The sequence below is a fragment of the Brachycentrus maculatus genome, unplaced genomic scaffold, assembly GCF_059751285.1.
Source record: "Brachycentrus maculatus isolate JH-2025_06_01 unplaced genomic scaffold, ASM5975128v1 h1tg000096l, whole genome shotgun sequence".
Classification (NCBI taxonomy): Eukaryota; Metazoa; Arthropoda; class Insecta; order Trichoptera; family Brachycentridae; genus Brachycentrus; species Brachycentrus maculatus.
The window spans coordinates 775,177-802,994 of NW_028280850.1; the positions used below are offsets into that span (position 1 = coordinate 775,177).

The window sequence follows — 27,818 nt, forward strand, 5'->3', positions numbered from 1 at the left end:
AGTACTGGACGGACCTTACATCATTTCGCTCACCATCACCGAACGCAGAGGTCTTATTCATTATACAACCGCCATACCATCGCCATACTCGTATTTCGGCGGGAAACGCGCTCGACATAACCATAGAAAATCTGCATTTCCACGAACTGTCACGCGCTGACGTTCGCGTGATGTACATTATACCGGCGCCATTTTCAATTTAGTTAAGGTTTTAAGTGAAGTGCTCGACTTTTAGTTTTAAAAATGGATATCCGAGCCCTATGGGTAAGTCATTCATAGACAATTGTTATAAAATAAATTGTATTTACGTTTTTTCTCACATTTTACTTGATAAAATTATATTTAACAAGTAAATACTTTTTGTAAGATTTTGAAAATAAAGTACAAATAAGTTCACTCTTTTTTTTAATAAGTGGTATTTTTGTAATTAGGAACCGTCGATTGGAATCAAATAAATAAAATATTAAAGAATGAAACTGCATTTAGGTTGGATAAAACTTTATATAAAGATTTTTACATAACTCCTGTAATTGGAGATAATCAATGAACAAGTATTTGGACACACTCAAAATATTTTGCACAAACGTATATGTATGTAATTTTTTACATATTACTACGTATGTGCAAAATATGCGTTTATCGAATGAATGTAGATTTTTTTTTAAATATAAAAATAATTAGCATGAATACAATTTGTCTGTATATTATTAATTGTATTTTATTTAAATTAAAAAAAAGTGAGAACATAATTATTAAATATTTCAATTATTAATTTATTTTTGATGAAAATAATTATTCAATTGAAACAATTATGATTTAAAAATTAAAAGTTTGATCCGATTTCTATCCGATGTTAGTCTGTAAACAGACGCCTCCACAGGCCCGATCGGCACAGCAAACAGACACGAAAATTCTCTGTGGTATCTCCAGGGAATTTTTAGTATTCGCCATGGGCTCACATCTCGAAGGCTTCTAATATTCTTAAAACTTTTTCGCCTATATAACGCGTCTCGCAAACATACAGCAAAAGACTCCACACATATCGCTTACTCCTTTCAAGAACGTCATAAATCAAAAATCGACAATTTTGAGTTGTGCATGTTTTCGGAATGCCCAGAAAATGTACTTTATCCTAGCAAAAGAGGCATATTTTTAACCTAATATTTACCCGCTACAGGGCAGAAAGTATTGGTTTTGCATTTTGAAGAAAAGGTATTGTTTTTTTTAATAAAAACTATTTTCTTTTAAATGAACCAAAATTTTTCAAAAGGAGAAAAAATATTCAGGTTGTATCTAAAAAGATCTGTTGCACAGTAAAAAGTTTAATAAGTGACTTGATATTTATTTTCAATGCATTCTATTATATTTTTAAACTTCAAAAACGTTTTCCTGAAAAATCAAGTTTTTTGATTTATGACGTTCTTGAAAGGAGTGAGCGATATGTATGTCTGGACGCATTGCTTGTGGAACTTAAGGTCCACGTTGTTGCACTCGAAAAATGATATAAAATTCGTAATATTCGTGTTTTTTTGTAAATAACACGTGTTGAATTCCCGTTTAAATAAACTGTAATATAATCCTGTTAGTGAAATCGAAAATCAGTACTAGAGCGAAAAATCGAATTATTTATGCTCAACGCATAACGGTTTCTAAAAAGGCCATTGTCAAACTGCTCATGAACTTCGTTAATTTTTAACCTTTGCTTTTTTGTGATAAACATTTAGATTGACCGATTGGAACGATAATCAATTATCATATGCCTCGTCCATATACTATGCATTTAAAAGGTAGAAAAGGAGAGATCGCTAAACTTCTGTGTTTGCAGACATAATACATAATAATAATAATACCCGATAATTTAACGAACCATATTTATTTTTTATTATTTATTCGGGAATTGTACAGCTTACATATAAAAAATGATATAATAAACAATAGTTACATTAACAATTATAAACATTACATTACATTAACAAAAATAGTTAATAGATTTATATTATCCACTGACACTTCGTGATGGAATTGCATTTTTAATATATTATTAGATTAAAACCAATAATTTGATACCAGTCTGATGATGTCGGTAACGACAAAACTCGGTCGCTGGTCAAATAAAAATAAAGTGGAAAAGCTAAAAATATTGGTTTTAATCTAATAATATATTAAAAAATAGTTACGTTAAAAAAAGCCAATTAAACAATTCCACATTTATATTATAAAACTATTAAAAAACGTTCAGAGATTAAACAAAAAAAAAACAAAAAAGGGTATTATATAAAATAATAGATTTAGCAGGAAGGAGACGGAAAGGAGAGGAATTAATAAGGGTGGTTAAAGGATTTTTTTTTATAGTTAAGAAGTTTAAAAATATATTTATAAATATAAGCATACTAGAGCCATTTTCGTAAAAGTCTACCCCAAGAACGCGAAGTTGTGTTATTTTTTGACAAAAATGTTGTTGGCAGAGAGAGAAAAAATATTTTCATGATGATAGATGACAACTTTGAAAGTCTATATAAGTATTAGAAAAAAATTCCCCATTGGTGACAAAGCAAGAAACTTTTCTTTATTTATCATTATAATAAATTCAATATTTTGAAACACAAAATAAAGGTGAAATAGTCTATTGAGTGTTTGTTTTATTATAAAAAAAATAAAACCCCTATCCTCACCCTAATGGTGCATAGGGCACTGCGTCATATAAACGCAGTGTTATCTTGATCGTTTACACATGAAGGAAAGGTGATCAGCCCTCCGCTTCAAGTACCAGTCCAGGGTAGTATTGAATAAATATTACAGTGAAAAAATCACTCATATTTATTCTTACCCCCCCCTGGGAATCGAACCCGGGTCCTCCAGAACGGTAGCCGAGCGTACTGACCATTACACTACGGAGGCTACTATATATATATATATAAATATATATATATATATATATATATATATATATATATATATATATATATATATATACTACTATATATATATATATAATTATATATATATATATATATATATATATATATATATATATATATATATATATATATATATATATATATATATATATATATATATATATATATATATATATATATATATATATATATATATATATATATATATATATATATATATATATATATATATATATATATATATATATATATATATATATATATATATATAAATATATATATATATATATATATTGGGTTGATGCAAAAGTTTTGACCGTTTTTTACATATATTTTTTTTATTATTTTTTTTCTTGTGTATTATTTATTTTATAAATTATATAATTTCCATCAGTTCTTATAACCTTCTCCCATCTTTCTATCAACTTATTAATACCAGTAGTATAAAATTCCGTGGATTTTGATGCGAAAAATGAAGTAAGGGATGTTTTTACCTGCTCTATTGAATAATTTTTTTCATCATTTAAATTTTTTTGCAGTGATCGGAATAAATAAAATTCAGAAAGAGCAAGATCTGGAGAATACAGTGGATGCTTGATAACATCCCAATTTAACTCATTTAGCTTGTGTTGGGTCATCATAGCCACATGTGGTCGCGCGTTGTCGTGATGAAACACTGCCCCTTTTCTGTTTACCAATTCTGGTCTATCCTTTTGAAGGACCATGTTCAATTTGGATAAATGCTGACAATATCGTTCTGCTGTACTTGTCTGATTGTGTTCCAAGAGTTCAAATTACACAATACCCTTATTATTCCACCAAACACAAAGTATAACTTTTTTTTTATGGATTTCGGCCTTCAAAGTTGTTAATAGGGCTTGTCCAGGTATAGTCCAATGTCTTTTTCTTGTCACGTTGTTGTACACGACCCATTTCTCATCTCCCGTCACCAAACGATGCAAAAAAGGTTCATGTTTTTGTCTCGCACTCAAAGCAACGCGCGTTGAAACACGATCCAATAAATTGGCAGCCGACCATTGATGAGGTATCCAAACCTCGTACCGCGAAACCATTTCCATACGCTTCAAATGTCTTAATGCGATTGTTTGGTTGACTCCCATCATTGACACAATCTCTCTGATGGTTAGACGTGGATTGGTGTCAATTATGACTTTTAATTCGTCTTCATCAGACTTCAATGGCCGCCCGGTACGTGGTTTATCAATGAGTGAAAAATCTCCAGATCGGAATTTTGCAAACCATCTTCGTACCTGTCGAACTTTGATGACATCTGCTCCGTACACTTCACAAATGTTTTTGGTTGCCACACTCGCGGTATTGTCTTTACGGAATTCATAAAGTAAACAATGACGTAAATGCACTTTATCGAACGACATTTTGAAAAAATACAAGGGGTTATTACTGTACTCTGGCCAGGCCAAAACTGAATAGAAAGTAGAGGGAAAGCATCCTTTATACAATGGAATCATAAAAAAAGAAGATACTATTCATAATTTATGAAAAAAAAAATTTTACCTGGGATCATAAAAAACGGTCATTACTTTTGCATCAACCCAATATATATATATATATATATATATATATATATATATATATATATATATATATATATATATATATATATATATATATATATATATATATATATATATATATATTTCTTTTTCAGAATTCGTGAACAAGTAAACAAGTTTTTGGACACATTTAAAATGTTGTAAACAAATATAGCTATTATTTAATATACTCGTATGTACATGTGCACATACATACTTGTGTTTAAATCATAATTCGTATCCACCGAAATCATGTTGCATTATCTTGTATGTGATCTCAAAGAGTTGATGTTTGTTAAATTTAAGTTTGCAAGACTTACATGTAATACAGTCTTTGTTTGTTTCCTAATTAGAATTAAATTGTAACGGATACAAAATAATTTTAAAATGATTCTTATTATTTAAAGACGATAAATTTCTTTTATAAAATTATTTTTAAAATGTCCAGTGTTTGAAATAAAATGTATTATTTGATGAATGACACATCACATTTTAGGTAATAATAGATTCAGACAAACTTCTTTTTAATTATGTCAAACCTTTACCAAACGATTTAGCGTTATCAATTATAAGTTGCTTTTTATATATATATATATATATATATATATATATATATATATATATATATATATATATATATATATATATATATATATATATATATATATATATATATATATATATATATATATATATATATATATATATATATATATATATATATATATATATATATATATATATATATATATATATATATATATATATATATATTTATATATATATATATATATATATATAAATATATATATATATATATATATATATATATATATATATATATATATATATATATATACGACGATTAAATGCGGTGCCCTATGCGCCACTTAGGTCAAATGAAGTAAAAAAAAAATTAAATTAAAAAAATGTTTTCTATCTCTTTTTTTCATTACAAGATAATATACTATCTTGTAATGTATAATTTATTATTCTGCTAGTAGCTTGGTCGTTTGTTATACGAGTATTACATAAATATTTCAATCGATAACATGAAATAATCACATCATTAAAATGCATAAAAATCTAAATTCTGCAACAAATCGAGCGGCCGGTGTACAAACACTGCAAGCATATTTCACACTTCCTTTGTGTTTTGAAAGCTTGGAGCAATTATTGTATGTAAGATACCTAGAAACGTTCATTGATAGTCACGATTTAAAGGAATGAATTATTCCAAGGTAAATAATATTCGATGTAAAATATGCATTCTATTTTACTAAGAAATGAATTTGAGATAGTACATTTATCAAACAAAAAAAATGATTAGAGAGTACTTGCAATTATAAAATTCATTACGTGACCGTCTGCACGAGGAGCCACACGTGTCTCCGCGCACAGTAATAATAAAAACATAATGAAATGATATGTTTTTAGAAAATACATTTGTATATAAATTCTGGCCAATGTCTGTACCCGATGGATTCTCCAGTTCTTTGGACACGTTGCACGTGTCAACGAGGATAGCCTGGAACGACTAGTTGTGATCGGTAGCCTGGAGAGAAAGAGAGGGAGAGGAAGATCGCTACACGATGGACCGATCAAATTAAGGCAGCAGCAGGCACCTCGTTGGTTGGAGCGCTACGTGCAGCGCAGTCAAGGGATAACTGGAGAAGAATCATCGCTTCCACAAGGGTCACAAACATCAGCAATGAGGAATAAGACGGTGAAGAAGACATACATATATTGAAAAAATATTATTATCAACTCCTTACCTTCCAATAATTTTTTTTTTCAATGCCTTATATTTATTTCAAAGAAAAACTTTTTTAATACAATAACTGTGTGTCAAGTAGAAAATTCAATTAGGTAAAATGTTACCTGGGTTTAAATAAAATTAAGTTGCGGGCGATCGATTATCTCGCCTTAAGTAACATCCAGATTTTTTATTGATATATCAACATATATGAAGGAGAATATAGAAGTATGGGCTTTTACAGAGCTTAAAACTTGGCATAGGCTAGTTTAAATGATTGGCTTTCAGTAATCGAATCCATATACCGAATTAGATGACAACATCTCTTAATGAATTTATATGGAGGTGTACGTGTCAATATTTTGAGTCAATAGTTGAAAAAAATATGAAAGTCTGGGCATTTACAGAAATTACTTTCTGACAGAGTGGTGTGGCATTCTATCTTCTTTGCCTACCACTGCAAAGGCGGTGTGATTGTGAGTGAGTGATCGTGTTTTCTTTCGATAAACACATTTGTATTAGTGAAGTAGAGTTTTTAAGTGGTATTACGCAAAGTGAATGATGAATGATAAGGAAAGTGTTATTTACATATGTGCTTATTTAAGATGGTTAAAAAATGTGTTAACACTTCGCTCACTCCTTTCAAGAACGTCATAAATCAAAAAACTTGATTTTTCAGGAGAACGCTTTTAAAGTTTAAAAATATAATACAATGTATTAAAAACAAATATCAAGCCACTTATTAAAAATTTTACTGTGCAATACATCTTTTTAGGTAAAACCTGAATGTTTTTTCTCCATTTGAAAAATATTTAATATATTTAAAAAAATAATTAAACAATATCTTTTCTTCAAAATACAAAAACATCACAACCTTCAGGTTTTACCTAAAAAGATTTGTTACAAAATAGTTCAATAAGTGGCTTGATATTTATATTTGAAACATTGTATTATATTTTTAAACTTTAAAAACGTTCTCCTGAAAAATCTATTTTTTTGATTTATGACGTTCTTGAAAGGAGTGAGCGATATGTCATGCGAGTAAGTTAGGAAAGGCACTGATTTTCTACCTATATGGAATGCACACCCCTGGGTACGAGTATTATGTACTTGTTATTATGTATTATTGGTATGTGGAAATATTGTTAAGAATATAAGAGCAAGTGTTTACACGAAATATATATGCTTATCTATTATGCCTAGTATTCGTTAAATACCAATTTAATTTTCTTACAACCCAGGAAACATTTTACGTAATTGTTTTTTTTTCTTAAAACATTGTTTTTGCATTGAGCAAAATATTTTATCCTTCAAAATAATTATATGGTTTTTAAAAGAAAAGAAGGAATTAAAAATAAATTACATAGTAATTGAAAGGTAAGGAATTAAAAACAAAGTAAAAAAAATATTTTGTTTACTGTATATCTATATATTCTAAAAAACGAAAACAAAATCCAATATTTGGACATTATTTTAAAAAATCGGGTGTGAACAGACATGTTGTGACCTCTCCAGCGGTCTCCGGCGGAAAGAATTCTGTACTTGCGAATATCCCCTTAACACTTGTCTTGTACTCGTATAAAATTATTAATTTGGAGTTACTTACATATGTAGAAATATTGTAAAAAATAATGTTGGAGCAAGTGAAATGGGCAAGTGAAAAAGCGACATATCGTTTACTCCTTTCAAGAACGTCATAAACCAAAAATCGACAATTTTCAGTTGTGCATGTTTTCGAAATGCCCAGAAAATGTACTATATCCCAGCAAAAGAGGCATATTTTTAACTAAATATTTACAGGGCAGAAAGTATTGTTTTTGCATTTTGAAGAAAAGGTATTGGTTAAGTATTTTTTTTTAAATTTACTAAATATTTTTCAAATGGAGAAAAAACCTTCAGGTTTTACCTAAAAAGATCTGTTGCACACTAAAAAGTTCAATAAGTGGCTTTTTTATTTATGACGTTCTTGAAAGGAGTGAGCGATATCAGACGATGTATACTCGTATATTTTATAAAGTTATCATATTATTTTGTGCATTATCGTGTTATAAAGCGCTCAATCCGTGATTGTTATTCGTTTTTTTTTAATCTTATGTCTGACGTCATTCGTGAGTTATTTTGTTAGCTTCTGTTCTCGACATCTTTCATTTTCTTCAAACACGAGCCTACAAAAGAATACACAAGAATGTCATTGAACCTGATTTGAAGGTTCCCACGGAGCTGATTTTAAACTTACATAACTTGAATACAAAACTGAGAAGAAGTTTGTTTGTACACATGAATAAAAAATGAACTGATTATTACGTTAATTTATTTATTGATTTGGCGTTTAATTTGTAGAACTCCATTTTAATTTATGTATTAATTTTGAATCAAACAGTTGTATTTTATTAACAAAAACACATAAAAAATTATACTGTGACAATTGTTTCGCCTTGTTAGGGCATTATCAAACAAATGTGAAGATCAAATGGACTACGGTCCTTATGTAGCTATACAATTCTAAGTGATAGTTTTAACACGTGCAGCAATAATTTATGGGAGACAACAGTAGCTAATGGGGGATGTCGGTATGTACCCGTATATTTATTTCTAGAAAATAAATATAAGGCGAAACAATTGTCACAATATAATTTTTTATGTGTTTTTGTTAATAAAATACAACTTAGTAGACTCAAAAAATCTGTGTTTGATTTAAAATTGATACATAAATTACGTTAATTTATTTCAATCTACTTAGTTTATTTGTTGAAACTTATCTTGATCTTATGTTTAATTCAATCACTAATGATGAATTCTAATTCATCATTACGTCAGAAATTATGTATATGGTACCTTTTTCAACTAAGCTGGGATTCCATAAAGAATTTGACAAATCACTTTATAGTAGTATAACTTTCAATTTGTTTTGTAAAACGTCCAATTTAAAGTGAAAAATATGTAAAAATTTTCATCTCCAATATTATGAGTATGTGCAAATTTTGTTCACAAATTCTGGTTTTCAATGTATTTTTTGTAAAGTAAAAAATGTCCTAACAATTCAATCCATTTTTAGTGGAGCTACTTGAATTTGAATAATTTTGGATACTTTGATCCTTTTATACACATTTTGGGATTGGAATAATCGTAAATAGTAGGTATACGTATAGGTGACTCTTTTTTTTCATAAAAAAATCAGTAGAATTATGAACCATAGTTCGGCTGTCCAAACTCAAAACACAGTAAGGGACATTTTTTGTAGTACGTTTTTTTTTTTGCATTTTTGGACTAAGTAGATTCTACTTAGTCAAAAAATGCAAAAAAACGTACCTATTACAAAAAAATGTCCCTTACTGTGTTTTAAGTTTGGACAGCCGAGTTATATTTATATTAATATCACAGATTTTGGTATTTTTAAAAATATTTTTAAAATTATCTTAGAATGATCCAAAGTACTTTTAAAATGATGACAGTAGGTATACGTGCAGGTAATTGTTTCTTTTTTGTCAAAAAAACAGTACTATCATCTTTAATCGTGTTTTGATTTTCGACTAGTTAGATTAATTAAGTCCTGTTTTTTAGTATTTTGGCAGGATTGTCTGAATAAATATTGTCTGCATCCGTGGTGTAATGCCGAGCGTGTTTAGCTACCGTGCTGGAGGTCGCGGGTTCGATTCCCAGGCGTGAGTAAAAATAAACATTATTGATTTTACACTCTAATATTTATTGAATATTATCCTGAACTGGTTCCTGAAGAGCAGGAGTGATCACCTTGCTTTCGCGTAAGTAGCGATCAAGATAACACTGCGTCAATGTAATGTGCAGTGCCCTATGCACCGTTGGGTATGGATAAGGGATAAGGGAGTTTCTCGGTTCGAACCCACTCTACCACAATTTGATACCTATTTATAATGATGAGCCGCGTAGGCTCACAGAAATAGTATGAAATTGAAATATTTGAGTAAATAATAAAAACACACATTTTTCACTTTTTTTTTAAATTTTTGTTCATTAAATTCAGGTTTTGTTCAGGATTCATAGTTGATTCGTATTTGAGAAAAGATTCTTCCTTTTTAGATCAATCTAACCGGATGAAAACACGATCATCGATGTTGTCGGTAAAAAATTAGCGTCATAGAGACGTCACGGTGTGCTGGTTACCGTCTTACACAACGCCATGAGAGGATTTTCCCATCGGAGATGGATTATGGTCTACTTCGTGAGACCTTTCCAAACTTGCGGTTTCGTAAACGTCATCACACACTGAATTTTGGCGGTAGATCAATATCGTATTGTTCATAGAGTTGGGTGTCGCGAAATTAGCATAATATTTGTATTGAAACATTTTGGCAAATGAAATGAGCATTCATATGAAAATGGGATACTAGATTTGTCTATTTAAATATTTGAATATCAACATTTTGAGTGCGTCCAAATACTTGTTTATTATTATACAAAATCTGGATTATCTCCAATCACAGGAGTTATTTTCATATTGTTTTTTATTTATTGTTTCGGCATTAACTTTGTGGTAAGACATGTTACAATGATTAAAGAAAACACTTCGTTTTTTACCACTTGAGTTTTATTAGACTACATGTTTCAGAAGTTAAACTTCCATCATTCAGGTCTGTATAATAACTTATATATGTATGTTATTATACAGACCTGAATGAAGGAAGTTTAACTTCTGAAACATGTAGTCTAATAAAACTCAAGTGGTAAAAAACGAAGTGTTTTCTTTAATCATATTGTTTTTTGGCATCTCATCAAAGATGAAAATCCCGTAAATGCCCAGACTTCAGACAAAAAGAATATGGAAGTCTGGGCATTTACGGGATTTTCATCTTTGATGAGATGGAAAAAAATTAAAATCGTCATTTTAAGTTAAATCACGCCTAAATTGATTTTGTCGTAATGGCAAGCACATTTCACTATCGCGCGGTAGCGAAGAGGCCATGGGCTCGATTCCCAGATGTCAAAATAAATATATAAATAAAGTGTTTTGTCACTCTAGTATTTATTTGATTCTATCCTGAACTGGTACCCGAAGCACAGAATTGCTAAGAAAACGTTGCAGTGCTCTATGCATCATTGGCTGTGGATAAGGGTCAGAAGAAAGAGATTTAAAATATAATTTAAAAATTTAAAATTACTCAAATTTATGTAAAATATATTTATTTGTAAAATTTTAAGTGACTAATTTGATTTATTTATAAGTTTTACTTTGTGTACATTTGTTCCTATGTCTTTAAAACCGTAAGCTCTTTTTCATTTAGACACCCTTATTTTTAATACATTCTTATTTTAATACATCTTCCTTATTTTTCTTGATATGTATTGAAATGTCAAATAAAAACAATTTGATAATAAAAAAATATTGGAACAAAAAATTTCTTCGACCTTAATTCATGTTTATTTTAACAATATAAAGGTTTATTTATGAATATGCTTTGTATTGTAGAATACTAGCCAAACAAATTTTAAAAGCAAAATTGTTAAGGTACTTGTACCGTGTGTTATTATTTGGCCAAATGTTTTCGCCATCACAAAAAACGTTAATTCGCTAGAAAACTTTCTAGTTTCAAAGCAGACAGATGTAATAATGACTGTGATGAACTTGTACCACGAATACTGGTTAGAAGTCACGGTGAAAAGTAAGCTCTTTTATCGTAATCGTGTATGTAATGTAATCGACATAATATTATGTAGTGGAGTCTACCATATAAAATACTAGGCGAATCAGATATTGTTATAAGGTACATAAATCGACTGTAACCTACCATTAGCGGGAATGAGATAAATAATTACTTTTCTGTATACATAATAGGTCATAATCGCTCACTCCTTTCAACAACGTCAAATATCAAAACTCCTCAATTCTCAGTTGTGCGTGTTTTCGGAATGCCCAGAAAATGAACTATATCCCAGCTAAAGCGGAATATTTTTTACTTAATATTTACCCGCTACAGGGCAAAAAGTGTGGTTTTTGCATTTTGAAGAAAAAGTATTATTTAATTATTTATTTAAATATACTAAATATTTTTCAAATGGAGAAAAAACCTTCAGGTTTTACCTAAAAAGATTTGTTGTACAGTAAAAAGTTTAATAAATGGCTTTATATTTATTTTTAATACATTCTATTATATTCTTAAACTTTAAAAACGATATCCAGCAAAATCAAGTTTTTTGATATATGACGTTGTTGAAAGGAGTGAGTGATATAAAAAGTATCGGCGGTTTTTTCCACGAGATGATATTGATGCCTATATATCAGGCAATACTTATCCGATTGTTTCGAATGAACTTTTACTTAAAAGGGGACATTTTAATTTATATTTTTGGAAAAATTGTTTTCCAATTCAATTGTTTTTGTAAAAAGTTATATTGATTTGAGAATGAATTAAATATCTGAATTTATACGATAGAGGCTTTTTTTGCTCCATCTCTTTCCTTTACCGAGACATTCATTATCCAAATAGCCGCAAAATTGTATTAATTTGATACATGTTTTGGCAACAGCATAATTTTATGTTAACTATGAACTCTTTTATCTCAAAACTACTATTTTAACTTGCGGCTATTTGCCTATGCACATTAGTGCAGCACTATTCACACACTTATAACTACATAAAATATTTTTTGGGAAATAAATTGACTTTGTTTTTCGATCCACTCACATTTTTAAAAAAAACTAACTAGTTTCGGCAACAACCTGTTGCCCTCTTCAGGGTTTGTTTTATAAAACAAACCCTGAAGAGGGCAACAGGTTGTTGTCGAAACTAGTTGTTTTTTTTATAAAAATGTAAGTGGATCAAAAAACAAAGTAATTTTATTTCTCCAATATATATTACAAAGATCCACAATGTTAATGCTTTAAATATTCAAAATATATTAATATTGATTAAATTTTACAGATCACGGTGTCCTTGGTCATTGGCAGCACTTCAGGGTTGAATGTAGGACCATGCAGGAGCAACAAGCTGCTCGCCGAAGGGCGCACTCTGGGGCTCCTGTTCGGGCCTTGGGGGCAAGGCCAGGGCTGGGGGCAGGACTGGGGCCAGGCAGACGACTGCGCCCCCACGGCCGGGGACATCGCCCCCTCCGAGAGCCCCCAACACGGAGAGGATTACGTTGATCCTGTACACAGTGAGGAAGAGACTGGTATGAACTTAAAACTTTTTTTTATTTTATTTATAATTTTTTTAATTTATTTTCTTAAATGCACATTACAATTGTGGAGGTTTTCACCAAGACGTTATATTTCTATTGTAAATGATTTTAAGTAATCAGGAATTTTAGCTTGTAAAATTGTTACGTTTCGGTGCGATTTATTGATTTCACACTCTAATTAATATCTCGATAGAATACTTTTTTCAATAATAAAGTTATTATAAAAAATATCACATAAACAATATTATATAAATTAAACTGCGACCGTAGAAGTTCATACATTGGTATGACTTCCAGAAAAAAAACGAGAATCAGGGAACATGAATTATGCCTAGCATTTCACAAATCGTCGTTTCAATTATGTTAAAGAAAAATATCTCCGTGTTTTATATATTAAATTAAATTGAACAAAAAAGCAATATTGAAATTTCGCAAATCGTCCTTCCAATTATGTTGAAAATTTTCTTTGTTTCATATGTATATTAAATTGAATAACAAATTTATATTAATATTTCACCAATCGTCCTTCCAATTATGTTGAAAATTTTCTCTGTGTCATATTTATATTAAATTGAACAACAAAACAATATTAACATTTCGCAAATCGTCCTTCCAATTATGTTGAAAGTTTTCCTTATGTCATCAGATGGCAAAGGTTGAGGGATATCGAACGTGAATTGCAAAATTTAATGCAAATCAATTGTTACTGATTATACACTATGCAATTGCTAATTAAAGATTTTATCACCACCAGACAATGACGATTCATTAATGATAAAGACGGCGTCGTTATATATTGTTTTAAATTTAATCTCAGCAAAAATAAAGAAGAGTCATTTTTAACATTCATCATTCTACCCGTGATTTAAAACCACACCACTCAAATTTGGAAAGTTGTTTTTATCTTTCGACTGATTTGTATAAACATTTTTAATTTGTTTGCTTATAGATTAAGTTGGAAGTAATACTTTAAAAAATCATTCAGTTTGGTATATATCATAATATCATCAAATTCTTAAAGTTTTAATTCAATCAATTATAATATTTTTTACATCTCATCAAAGATGAAGAAGAAAATGGAAGTCTGGGCATTAACGGGGCTGACGACCGTCATAGGCTGGTATTAGTGACTACTTTACACACGTGTAATATTCACAAATTTTTCCCATTATTGACAACCCCACTATTCAAATTCTTGGAAGTTCTATATATATAAACCAATTTCGAATTATTGTTCTTGAATCACTGGAATTTCACTAGAGACGTCTATTGGTGAGATGAAAAGAAGCTTTTTATTGAGCAGCAACTCTTTTATTAGTATGTGAGATCCGAATCCTGGATTTTAATCACACACACGAGAAACGCCAAAATTATCATTCTCATTTTTTTTATTTCGGCTTATAATTTGATCAGTTAATTTATTTACAACAGTAATAAATAATTCAGAGTATTTGGACAGACTCAAAATGTTGCAATTAAAATGGTTTGATGTATGCTTCTGTCAATCAACGTTTGTTTTTATTTGTTTTAACGCAGAGTGAGTAGATATGTAGTTTTTTTATTGAAATGCAGATGAAAAATACGATTTCTAATAATATGGAGTGAATATTTATGTAAGCCTAAGCGGCTCATTATTAGAAATAGGTATCAAATTGTGGTAGAGTGGGTTCGAACCGAGAATCTCTGACTCTGAGTCCGCGACACTAACCACGGGACCACCACCCGATACTGAATCTACCCATTAATTAATGATTCTACCCATTAAAATGTTTAAAATGTCAAAATGATTTACAATAATTAAATGTAACTACTTTTTTTCAATGTTACAAATGATAATTTCCTTATCATTACTTTAGATTTGGTATTAATAAAATATAAATCGTATTTCGAACTATGAAATTATTGATTTCTTGGAAAATTCACCGTGAAATATTATGGGCAACCACTTATTATTTACATAGAATAAGAATAATTTTGGCGTCAATTGGATATAATTACTTAAATATTTTTCAATGAAACTATTGATAATTCATTACATAATATTATAAATTTACATTTATATTTTATTTTATATAATACCAGTAATTATTCTTTTCGGATATCGCTGATTAAAACCTCATGCATACTTGTTTCATAATCAATCAAACACTTTGCTTGACTACGAAATTATTGCATTGGAATAGCAGTGCTGTGTTTTTTCTACATCCAAACCTATTATGGACACGAAATAGCCTATACAGGTAAAGATTTTTATCAAAACAAAAATGGAAAGTTTTTCAAATCACCGATGTCTATCGCGCAAATGTTATTTTTTTATTATTTAATTCCATAAATATTTTAATGATTATATATGCTTTAAATCTGAAAAATAAAAAATAAATGATGACTTACATAGCGCCATTTTATACATATATATAAAATAGAACGCATTCGGGGATCAAAAATAAATGATCTGAAAAAGTACTTTATGGATAGATAAACAATATGTAGTCATATTTTCTTATTTTGTTTTTACCTTATGTTTTTTATATTTTCTCATTTGTTATATTTTCTCATTTTTTATATTTTCTTTTAAATATGCTTCTTACCTTATGTTTTTCTCATTTATTTATTTTTAATATGCTTGCTATGCCCATTTATTATACCTGCTTATTGTTTTTATATTTTGCCATGTATTAGTTTTGGTTATTTAAAAAAAATCGTTTTTGTAACTTTATTATTTGTGTTCCAGTCTTGTTCACCTTAATCTCATATCCCAAAATGAGAAATAGAAATTACATATCGGGAATATTAAATATATGACTTATGTATGTAATATGTTTTGAAAAAATAAATAATAAAATAAATACTTCAAGGGCGCTTCACTGTGATTTCATTGAGGAAAGGAAAAAGTTTTTAAAAATTTAAAGAAATAAATTAGCGTTTTTATTATTTACAAAAATACTTAAATTCATACTATTTCTATGAGCCAAAGTAGCTCATTATTAAAAATAGGTATCAAATTGTGGTAGAGTGGGTTTGAAACCAGAAACTCAAGTGATCAATTTAGGCGTGAGTAAATTGATCACTTAAACCAGTCTATGACGGTCGTAAGCCCCGTAAATGCCCAGACTTCCATATTCCTCTTCATCTTTATTGAGATGTCAAAAAACTAGGTACGAAATTTTGTTTTAAATTACATTTTTAAGTGTTAAAAAACCTTCGAAATTATCCATACCGCGCCGCCATCTTATCTAACGCAATATACTGTATCTATTGAACAAACCATTAATAATTCACATTAGACCAATGATAATAATTATTCAATGTCGAGATCCCCGTGCCTTGTGCTTGAATGAATTCGATACAAATTGCTGATCTGATAAAATTAATTTAAAAAATACAAAATTGTTTATTTCCATATAAACCTTGATCCAATAAATCACCCATCCATTTTGAACCAATCGCTTTTTTTGAAAATAATGTTTAAATGCTTCAGGTGGTTTTACCTTAAAATGATGATGTTAATTAAAATTAATTAAAGAAGGGATAATTTATTACACGAATCTGTAATTTACACTGTTTGGTTCAGTTATTTCTTCTTCTTCTTTCTTGTGGCCTATTTTAGGAAGGATTAGCCTCCTGCGATGTCGATTCCCAGCTGTCAATCCATCTTTTTGGTGGCCTGCCCGGGAGTTGTCTACCTTGCAGTATACCGCGCAGTGTAATGTGAGGGAGTCTGGATGATTCCATTCTCTCACATGCGTATACTATTGTCTTCTTCTTTGCCTTCCCCACCTTACGACATCTTCGATCTCGCATATTTCTCCTATCCTGGTATTCCTGATTCTATCTCGTAGACTCTTGCCAGATATGCTTCTTAGAGTCTTCATTTCTGATACTCTAGGTGCATTTTTTGTTGCTGCGGTGTCATCCTGCATTCATGCGGTGTCATGAAGTGCTCAGGTCAGGAGTTGTAATACTCGGCGTGTGTGTATGAGATGCATGAATGTGGAAGGGGCGAAGATGTTTCGGAAAAACAGAATGGTGAGGGTTTTTATTCTCTCTTTCTCTAAAAGGATAATGTTTCTTTTTGTCGTATAAAGAATAAAATACTCTCCTTGTCATCCATTGTTTAATTTGTGTAATACCACTTTTATAAACACTTATTCGTGACTAAGTGCATAGATGTTTATAACAATGGTATTACACAAAGTAAACAATGGACGAAAAGGAGAGTATTTTATTACCATACCACAAAGTTATCAATGCATTTAACATACAAAATATATAAAGAATAGCTTACAAAATAATTACTATAAATATATGTTTTAATGTTATTGTTCTAATAAAAATTGGTAGATAAAATTTGAAGGATAAATTTTATTCCTTAGTTACTAAATTATATGTTTTTATAAATTTGTCATAAGAATCAAACATTATACATAGTTTTCCTTATATTACAACACTACAACCTTATATAAAACAGGTATTTGTTTCTATAATTTCATATCATACCTTACATATCGTAAGAAACCCGAAACACGCACATTCGCAAATCGTTTCAATAAACGTATTCTGACGAATTTGGCACGAAGTTTGGTGTAATTATTATGCAATTTGCATTATCAAATCAGAAGTCGGCGATCTATGTGGGTCATGCAGGTTCCTCTACCCACAATACAAGTTTTCGATCCAAAATTATGGCGGTTCGAGTTAAATGACACTAATCGACACACGCCGACATATTTCCATACGTGTGTTCGTACGCGTCATAATCGATGAAAACATAGTACAATATAATAGTGTACACGTAAGTATAAGCCAGGGCCGCTTTTGTTTACCGAAATCCTCACCGCGGGTAATCAAGGTCCAATTAGGGACACAAATGATGCATCACCAAATAAAGCCTTCTTCTTCTTAGTGTAGGTTTTGTGGCCTGTTTTAAAAAGGGATTTGCCTTCTGCATATAAAAATAATATTTTCCCCAATTCATTCACAGTGAAGCGCCCTTGAGGTATTTTTTTACGAAAATGGCGCTATATAAGTTATCCAATTTTATTATTATTATTATTTCTGCGATGTCGATTCCCAGCTGTCAAACCATCTCTTTGGTGGACTGCCCGGGAGTCGTGTACATTGGCATAAATAAATATATATTATATATATATATATATATATATATATATATATATATATATATATATATATATATATATATATATATATATATATATATATATATATATATATATATATATATATATATATATACATATTTCAAAAAACTTAATTTTTCAGGAGTTCGTTTTTAAAGTTTAAAAATATAATCAAATGTATTAAAAATACATATCAAGCCACCTATTGAACTTTTTACTGTGCAACAGTTCTTTTAAGGTAAAACCTGAGTATGTTTTCTCCATTTGAAAAATATTTGATATATTTAAAAAAATAATTGAACAATACATTTTCTTCAAAATGGAAAAACAACACTTTCTGCCCTGCAGCGGGTAAATATTGAGTTCAAAATATGCCGCTTTTGCTGGGATATAGTACATTATCTGGGCATTCCGAAAATATGCTCAACTGAAAATTGTCGATTTTTGGTTTATGACGTTCTTGAAAGGAGTGAGCGATATGTCGCTTTATTTGCGGCAGTATCTATGGTTGATTTCAGTAAGTTTTATTTAGTAGAGACGCTTTTATAAACAATAAATCCAGACTTCCATATTGTTGAGATGGTTAAATGCAAAAATAATTCCTAAACGGAGAAACCCATATGAGATTTGTGAACGTCGATTTGAACTCAGCCAAAATTTGCAAACTCGATATTTGTCCAATTTGTGATTCAACTATTACCTCAGTACTGGCCTGTAAAGGTACCCACACACGTGCCTTTTCACTTTCGTTTTATTTGAATGTGCGTTCGTCCGTAATATGGATAAAAGGACTATATTACGAAACGTGTATGTTTGAAACTAAATTAGATAAGAATACCAATTAACTGCTCTTCGATTACTGATTACGGTGTTTTTTTCCCATACTCGTTTCATACATAAATTTACGTAATTACTGTGTAATACCCAACGCAAAGAGCATACCTACATGCCATACCTTTGAACATACGCCGGTAATAGAACTAAATCAATCTGCCAATAAAAACCTAATAATACGTCACAGCAGTGGTCCTCAAACGGAGGTTCGCCACTGGTACCCTGTGCTGCTGATATATAAATATGAAAACGAAATATGAAATTTGCTCACAGTACAAAAATGATTTGCACTTTCAAAGGCTAGGTTATTAAAATATTTTTCGCGATACTTTGTGGGACATTTTATAAAACTTTATACAATACAACTAGAGCTTTGATTTAAACCCCTTTTATTTACGTACTTTTTATTTATTTATTTTATTTACGTTTTTATGTACTTTTCTCTAACCCGATTATCCATCGAACCAGGGAACTCCAGCACGGAAGAAAATTACTACACCACGGAGGCGGACACGTTATTAAAAAAAATAAACTGTTCACGTATTTTGACAAGTATTTGGACACTCAAAATGTTGTGACAAAATCATGTCAAAAGGCTTGCAGCACTAATGTGTAAAGGCAAATAGCCGCAAGTTAAAATAGTAGTTTTGAGATAAAAGAGTTCATAGTTTACTTAAAATTATGTTTTATACCAAAATATGTATCAAATTAATAAAATTTTGCGGCTATTTGGATTATAAATATTTCGGTAAAGGAAAGAGATAGAGCAAACTCTGTGACTGTATATGATAGAGGCCAGTTATAAGAATGCTTTAAGACGTGTTAAACCAAACAGCCGTAACTTGAGTTACGGCTAGTTGCCTTTACACATTAGTGCATAATCCAGTTTTTTTCTATCCATAGATTACCAAGACAACTACCGCCCTCCAGATAGGCCCCAGACTAGCAATGGCAACACTGGGGGCTTCCTTGACTGGCTGCCTCCGGGCGTCATCACCCAAGACAGCTGGCCCCAGAAGCCCCAGAGGCCGCCGCGGCCTGCCAGGCCCCAGTTCCCCGGTTGGCTGGCCGGTTGGTTCAGCCACGGGCCCAACAGGCCCCAGAAGCCCCACAGGCCCCCCAGACCCCCCCGGCCGACGAGACCCCCTTGGGGCAACCGCCCCGGTGAGAGTATGAATGTTTCTTAACGAGATTAGACCCGAATAGGTAAAAAAACATACTATTTCTATCCTAACATGGGCTTGCTAAATAGTAGCTTAACCTAGTGTGGGTATGTACTACATTCTAAGGTAACCGTGTTATATAATTATCAATTACAAATCAAAGGAAAATAGTTCGTACACTTTAATACACTAGTATTGTAGATGAATATTGGGGGAACATAAATGGTGAGAATATCAATGTTTCTTAACGAGATTATACCCGAATAGGTGAAAAAAACATACTGTTTCTATCCTAACATGGGCTTGCTAAATAGTGGCTTAACCTAGTGTGTGTACGTACTACATTATAAGGTAAACCTTTTGTTCAATTATTAATTACTACATTATAAGGTACCTAACCGTTTTTTATCATTACACATTATAGTAAAATAGTTCGTACACTTTAATATAGTAATATTGTAGATGAACATTACGACCAACCGCCTAGGCGAGGATATGAATGTTTCTTAACGAGATTAGACCCGAATAGGTAAAAAAAAACATACTGTTTCTATCCTAACATGGGCTTGCTAAATAGTACCTTTACCTTGTGTGCGTATGTACTACATTATAAGGTAACCATTTTGTTTGATTATATTTTTTAGTAAAAAAGTTCGTACACTTTAATACAGTAATATTGTACATATATACATATATAAACATTAGAGGCAACCGCCTCGGTGAGAATATGAATGATTCTTGACGAGATTAGACCCAAATAGGTAAAAAAAAATATTGTTTCTATCCTAACATGGGCTTGCTAAATAGTAGCTTAATCCATTGTGCGTATATGATACATTCTAAGGTACCGTAAAGTGGGTATACTTTGCACCATGGGTGATACTTTGCACCACCTTCTGTAAAGAAATTGTAGAGCTGGTCATCTCTGATACATGTCATTTTTCATTCTACTTTCTATTGTTTCTGATAGATGGCACTTCAATCCACTTTTTAGTTTACAGAAGTAACAGTCGGTCGCTATTGCTTCAATGCGTTTTTCCTGTCCGAACGTAAAGAAAGTTTTCTGTCTGAAAATTGTGTCCGAAAAAATCCAGTGGAATCAGTATACTGAAACTAGTTACAACAAGTGAGTGGTCTCTAAATCATAGGTAGATAGGCCCTGCTTTTCTCAAATACTGTATTTTTTAGTTACGTTGTCAAGTTTATGTAAAAATAATATTTTTTTAAGAACTGACTTGTATTGGCCACATTTGGGGTAACATTGCACCAAGTGCAAAGTATCCACAAAAGGCCATAGTTAATTAATTTGATGAAAAGTCTTAAAACGGATAATACAACTTGACATGTTTGCTAAATATCTATTGGTTTTGTGTACTTACTTAATTCCTGATGGTATATTTTTTTCAAAAATGTCAAGAACACACAAACAGCGGCCTTATGCCAGACGATACTGCAATTTTACACCGAAGAGAGTGGAGCAGTGTGTGGAGGTCATTCGAAATGGTACAATCAGTCAAAGAAAGGCTGAAGAAATTTTCAAAATCCCCAGAAGGACGATTAACTATAAGCTCAAAGGTCAGCACACAAAACCTGTGGGAAAACCTCCGATATGTGACAAGTGCGAAGAGCAATCCTTCGTAAACTGCATAGTAGACATGAGTGAGTACGGTTTCCCAGTGAGTGTTTTTAACATTCGCTACATTCTAATAGCCTATTTGGATAGATTTGGCAGAAGAGTACGAATATTAAAGAACAACGTACCAGGCTCTAAATGGATAAGATCATTTTTGCAAAGACATAAAACCTTGACTGTTGCTAAAACTAGTCAGTTGCTTAATCGGTTGCCATTAAAAGCGTATGACGATGACGTGCGCCAGAGTTTTCAACAGTTTTTGGAAGAAAACAGATTCAACCCAAAGAATTCAGTCTTAAAACGCAGGAAAACAATACCGATAGAACCAGGTTAGAGCATTGCTCACAATCCAAATGTCGAAATGAACGTTGACGAGACACAAATGCTACCTGAACCAACTACATCAATGATCCCACCTTCCACATCGAAACTTCCAGCATATCTAGCATTAACTGATTATAGTTGACACGGAAGCTTTGAGGAAGAGGGAGAAGAACAAAAACGATGACTGAAACCAGTTATCGTATTTGTTCTTCCGTTTCATTAGGACCAGTAAAAAAGAAGGTGGGAAAATATGTCGTATTTCATTATGAAGGAGAAAATTTTCCGGGACAGATTTTGGAAATAAAGAAAGACAGAGCTGTTAAATCCATGCAGGAGAGTCTCAAAACGTGGAAGTGGCCGATGAAGGATGACTTTCTTCAATATTCTTGGAAGGATGTAGCGGGTTCCATAAAAGAACCGAAAATGCAATCCAAAAGAGGTTTCTTTACCGTCCCGGAACTTGACCATATTTAGACCTAATTTAATTTTGATTCCTATTACCTATATAGTACGATATGTTTTAATATCCACCTTTTATTTTATATAACTTAAAACCTTCAGTATTGAAAAAAAAAACATTTTTGTTAGATTTTTCAATATTTAAAAAAAAAAAATTGTATCAAGTGTCTTATTTTTCCATAATTATACAATATTATAATCTGCATTTAGTGAACTGTGAGCCAAAACCCTTCATAAGGTGCAACAAAACTTGTAGGATAGCCTTTACTTTGCATAAATTTGGATTCTAGTACGAAAAGTGTAGAGAAAATATCATGGTGCAAAGTTGTACTTTACCCCGGGATACTTTGCACCAAAATATAAATATAAAAAAAAATACAGGCAAAATAGATAAAAATTTAAAAACGTATCAGACATGTTACAGGTATATGTGTTATTACATTGCAATAGTTGAAACCTCAGAAAAAGTAAAAAACCTGATCTGAATAGACAATTTTTTGAAAAAATGCAGTATTTTGGTGCAATGTAAACCCACTTTACGGTAACAATATTCTTGTGTAATTATTAATTACATATTATAGTAAAATAGTTAGTACACTTTAGTACAATAATATTTTAGAATTAAATTGTGAATGTGGACAGGATATAAGGGAAGCCAACAATACTTTATTCCGGTGCCCTCTCATAACAGACTTCCTAAAGAGCTTAACCACTTCCCCCCCCCCTTTTTTTAAAATTATAAATCGACGTGCCCTACGTAAAGTGTTACGTAACTACATTTTTGTCCATTTTGAGATAGTTGGTGTATGTTATCAACTGACCGTTATCTACAAATAAAAACAAACAAAAAAATGAATTACGCCTAGTTTTCAGGCGTATAAGACGCTATCTACATCGAATTTTCGAAATGAACTGAACTCCTAAAACGCTGACTTATGTTTTGTTTAAAACTTTATGGTTTATCAAAATTAAGTATTTTGACAAAGCATAAAGTTTTAAAACGATTTAATACATTGTTTAATACATTTTATCGTGTTTTTAAATGTTTACTACTAGTTTAGAATTTCAGATAAAACCGTTAATTAATTTTAAAAATACGTTGAAAAAATCTTCTATGCTCCCTCCTGTAAAGTAACAGATTTGCAGATAGAGTACCTACTTTACGTAGGGGCCGTCGAAATATTCGTGTTTTTATTATTTACATAAATATTTCAATTTCATACTATCTCTGTGAGCCTAAGCGGCTCACTATTAGAAATAGGTATCAAACTGTGGTAGAGTGGGTTCGAACCGAGAATCTCTGACTTAAGGGTCCGCGACACTAACCACGTTACCACAACCCGTCACAGGATTTTTGTTCGGGATTTTTCTTCTTCACTAAAATAAAATTGAAATATCAGGTCATATTATTTATTTAAAAGTTTACATAATTTATTTGTGAAAAAAGTATTATTATTTAGTCGTTGTTTTATTGTTGTATTTTTATGTTGGTCCTTAATGTTACTAAAAAATATATATAAATTAACAAAATTCATTATTAACCTTATGTAAATAGGATATAATAAAAATAATAATAAATTTGAATAACTTATATAGAGCCATTTTCGTAAAATACTACCTCAAGGGCGACACTATCAGGTGTTGTTACTAAATTATATTATGCAATATTTTATAATGCGTTTGTAAATAAAGTCAATGGACGCTAGACAAAGAGTCCGCAACGAGTGTTGAATTCAACACTTATGTGTGGAATTTAACATTACTTATATTTTTAAAAAAATAAAATAAAATACAACCGCTTATTAAAAATCCGCGAGATTAAAAAAGTTAAACTTTTTTTATACAATAAAATACCTTTAACGTCTTGACATTGGAGTAATTTGGTTGTCAATTATGGGTAAAATGGTGAATATGAAAGTGTATTTAATGATGTCTTAAATCAGCCAATGATAGGTCACAATTCTGTAAATACCCAGAATTATATTTCCCCATTCCTTTTAACCTTTTTCTCATTATGAATATATCAATATGATCTTTGCTTTCTTTGAAAACAGTTAATTCATTGATATTTTAGTAAAAATCGTTTTTCATCAAAGCTCTCTCCAGTGATACTTCACACCGTTTATATTCTCTAAAATCAGCCAATGACAGGTCGTAAGTGATATATAATAAATTACCTAGTTGTAAAAATACTTAGACTAATATTTTCTTATCCTAATAAACTTCTTCTATCGTGATATATCAATAAAATCCTCAAATAAAAGTATTTTTTGAAAACAGGTAATTAGTTAGTTGATATTTGAATAACACCTGATTTTTCAAATTATTTTTTGACATCTAAACATGTTTATGGAAGTCTGGTAATAGATATAAAAAATAATATAAAATAATCTCTATAATTGGAGTTAATCCTGATTTGTGAAGAAGTATTTGGACACACTCAAAATGTTGTTAACATCTGATTTTCTTTAAAGATCTACCCTACTCCATTCATATTCTCATATATTTTTTTAATTGACCGATGGGTCATCTATTACATATTCCAAAAAAACGAAGTGGATGAATTATTGTTGAAGTTATTAACCGTGTTTTTTTTACTAATTACGTATGTAATATCGCATTTCATAGACAAAAGTATATAGCTTTAAAAAAAGTAGGTACCAAAAAAACTACTTTTCATTATTTTTATATGGCAACTGTATTTGCAGAGAAAGCCGTCCGCGAAATTCATTATCAAGTGTATTGCGATATTGTTTTTCTCATTTTTTTATTATTACATATTAGTATGTCAAACGTGTAGGCTTTTAAGTACTTAAACATCCTTGAGGTTGATTGTTTAATATTATAATATGGGTAGGACCGGGAATTTTAAATATTTAGTAATTAACATACATAGGCATGGGTATTTATTTTTTCAACCTTAGAATAAGGAATTTAATGTTATGTTTTGCAAACCATGAGCTCTAAAATACTATAATCTGTGAGCTATAAGAAGCAGGATTTGGAATTGACCGGATAAAATCGAATATAAATTAATAATCATAAAAAGGAAAATGTAAAATTTATTAACCTGATCCAGACCTTTCAATTAAACTTAAATTATGTATCACCTCATATTTTAAAGAAGATAAATTTTGAGTTTTTAAAACAGCAACATTTTTTTTTATTTAATTCTTTTTTATTATCTCATAAAAAATTACACAATTTTGTTTACAGTTTTTTTATATTACACGTATCTACCTACTCATTTATTATATACAGTCAAACTCGGTTATAATGAGGATGAAGGGACCGACTGAATTGGCTCGTTATAACCGTTCCTCGTTATATCATGGATCGTGGATCTATCGTGGAGTGAATCTGCGCTTCTTCTTCTTCCTGGCTCCATCCCAACTTATCATCTTTGTAAACTGTTGAGGTCTGCTCTCCTCGTTCTCAGGTTTTAGGTCCTTCTATCGTATAAATATAAGTGAATTTTTCACTCCATATTACCCTGGACTGGTACTTGAAGCGAAGGGCTGATCACCTTTCCTTCCTGTGTTAACGATCAAGATAATACTGCATCCCATACGATGCAGTGCCCTATGCACCATTGGGTGCGGATAAGGGTTAGAAGAAAAATAATTTAATAACATAAAAAGAGGTGGAAAAACAGGAGAAATACGAAAAATAAAACTGTAAAATAGGTGGAAAAGTAAAATAAAGATATCAAAAATAATCGTGAAAATTATATTTCCAGACGACATCAAACCTGTATATGAACACATCGAAGACGAGGAACCGAACCCTTTATGGAAGCCCGGTGGAGTAGTGGGAGGCCCCAGTAACGATATTATACCAGTAACCCAAGATCTCAGCAACTGGTCAAGACCGCCAACACCACGTCCCACCAGACCAATGATTCCTGGATATCCAAACGACTCAAGAACCAAAACTCCAGGAATACTGGAATCATTCATAGGGCTCATTTTTAAGAGTTGAATACCAGCATTGATCGTACTAATGCATATTAAATGAACATAGTGTTGGACTGACTTTTAAAAAAATAGCGATTTTTAATATCGATATTGATCCGGTGTTCTATATAATTTCAAAATCGGTTCTTCAAATATGAGGGAGAAAATTTTGGCAAATTAATTACATCAAATTGTATTTTTTACTTTTTCATACATGAAATATTTACATGGTTGACTCTATCAACTTGGCAGTCAAACTTAAGGGTGTACTCTCAAATATACAAATTCAGCACGCGTCCAGCTGCGCGGGAAGCCACACGTGTTGTCCGCGCACATTTTATTTTAGAATAAATATTATATGGTTATGAATAACCATAACGCTATAAATAAGGGTTCGAGTTCCGCAAGTCATTTAAGATTATTTTTAAAATAAAAATTAATAGAATATTGGTAAATTTCTCATTTTTTTTTGTTCAATACAAAGCGTATAAAAAATTAGAAGTGCCTTATTTTAAAAAAATAACTATTTAAAAAATACTTTATTAATACTTACTAATTGTGTTTCAACATTTTTTAAATTCTGTTTATTCCCCAAAACTCTTTTAGTAAATGTAAATTACTTATAATTTAAAATTATCTATTTATTCTAGAATTAAATAATATTACGTTATGCAATAAGTATGGATGAAATTTTAAATTGTGAGTTTGTTTATTAATAGCATTTTTATTTTATTTTTGAAACATTAATAATATTTTTGATTGAAAATAACTGTTTTTTGCATAATATTGTATAATATCAACCTTGTATATTTTTTATATAAAAAATGATTTTCTCATAAAAATGTGTTGTTTTAATTTTTATAAAAAGGAATAAAGAAATGAGCTTATTAAGGTAGCTTTTAAATATTTAC

At 30.6% G+C, this 27,818-nt stretch overlaps 1 protein-coding gene across 3 annotated transcripts; it reads left to right on the forward strand.

The window, feature by feature from the left end:
* LOC148310429 (uncharacterized) lies at positions 1–27,603 on the forward strand. Of its 3 annotated transcripts, none has more exons than XM_088258457.1 (4): positions 1–264; positions 13,145–13,391; positions 20,276–20,542; positions 26,691–27,603. In XM_088258457.1, the coding sequence occupies exons 1-4, from the start codon at positions 244–246 to the stop codon at positions 26,930–26,932; spliced, it is 777 nt and encodes a 258-aa protein (XP_088114583.1). In that variant the 5' UTR covers positions 1–243; the 3' UTR covers positions 26,933–27,603. The 3 variants fall into 3 exon arrangements, with proteins under 3 accessions (XP_088114583.1, XP_088114584.1, XP_088114585.1); XM_088258458.1 differs by having other exon boundaries at positions 20,276–20,536; XM_088258459.1 differs by having other exon boundaries at positions 20,276–20,578; positions 26,691–26,769.
* Positions 27,604–27,818: the final 215 nt, after the last annotated feature.

Excerpts from the sequence above, each read along its gene's own strand:
- LOC148310429 (XM_088258457.1), top strand. The coding sequence starts at position 244 with ATGGATATCCGAGCCCTATGG. Across the intron at positions 265-13,144 it reads TGGATATCCGAGCCCTATGG|ATCACGGTGTCCTTGGTCAT; the intron begins GTAAGTCATTCA and ends TAAATTTTACAG. Across the intron at positions 20,543-26,690 it reads GGGCAACCGCCCCGGTGAGA|ACGACATCAAACCTGTATAT; the intron begins GTATGAATGTTT and ends TTATATTTCCAG.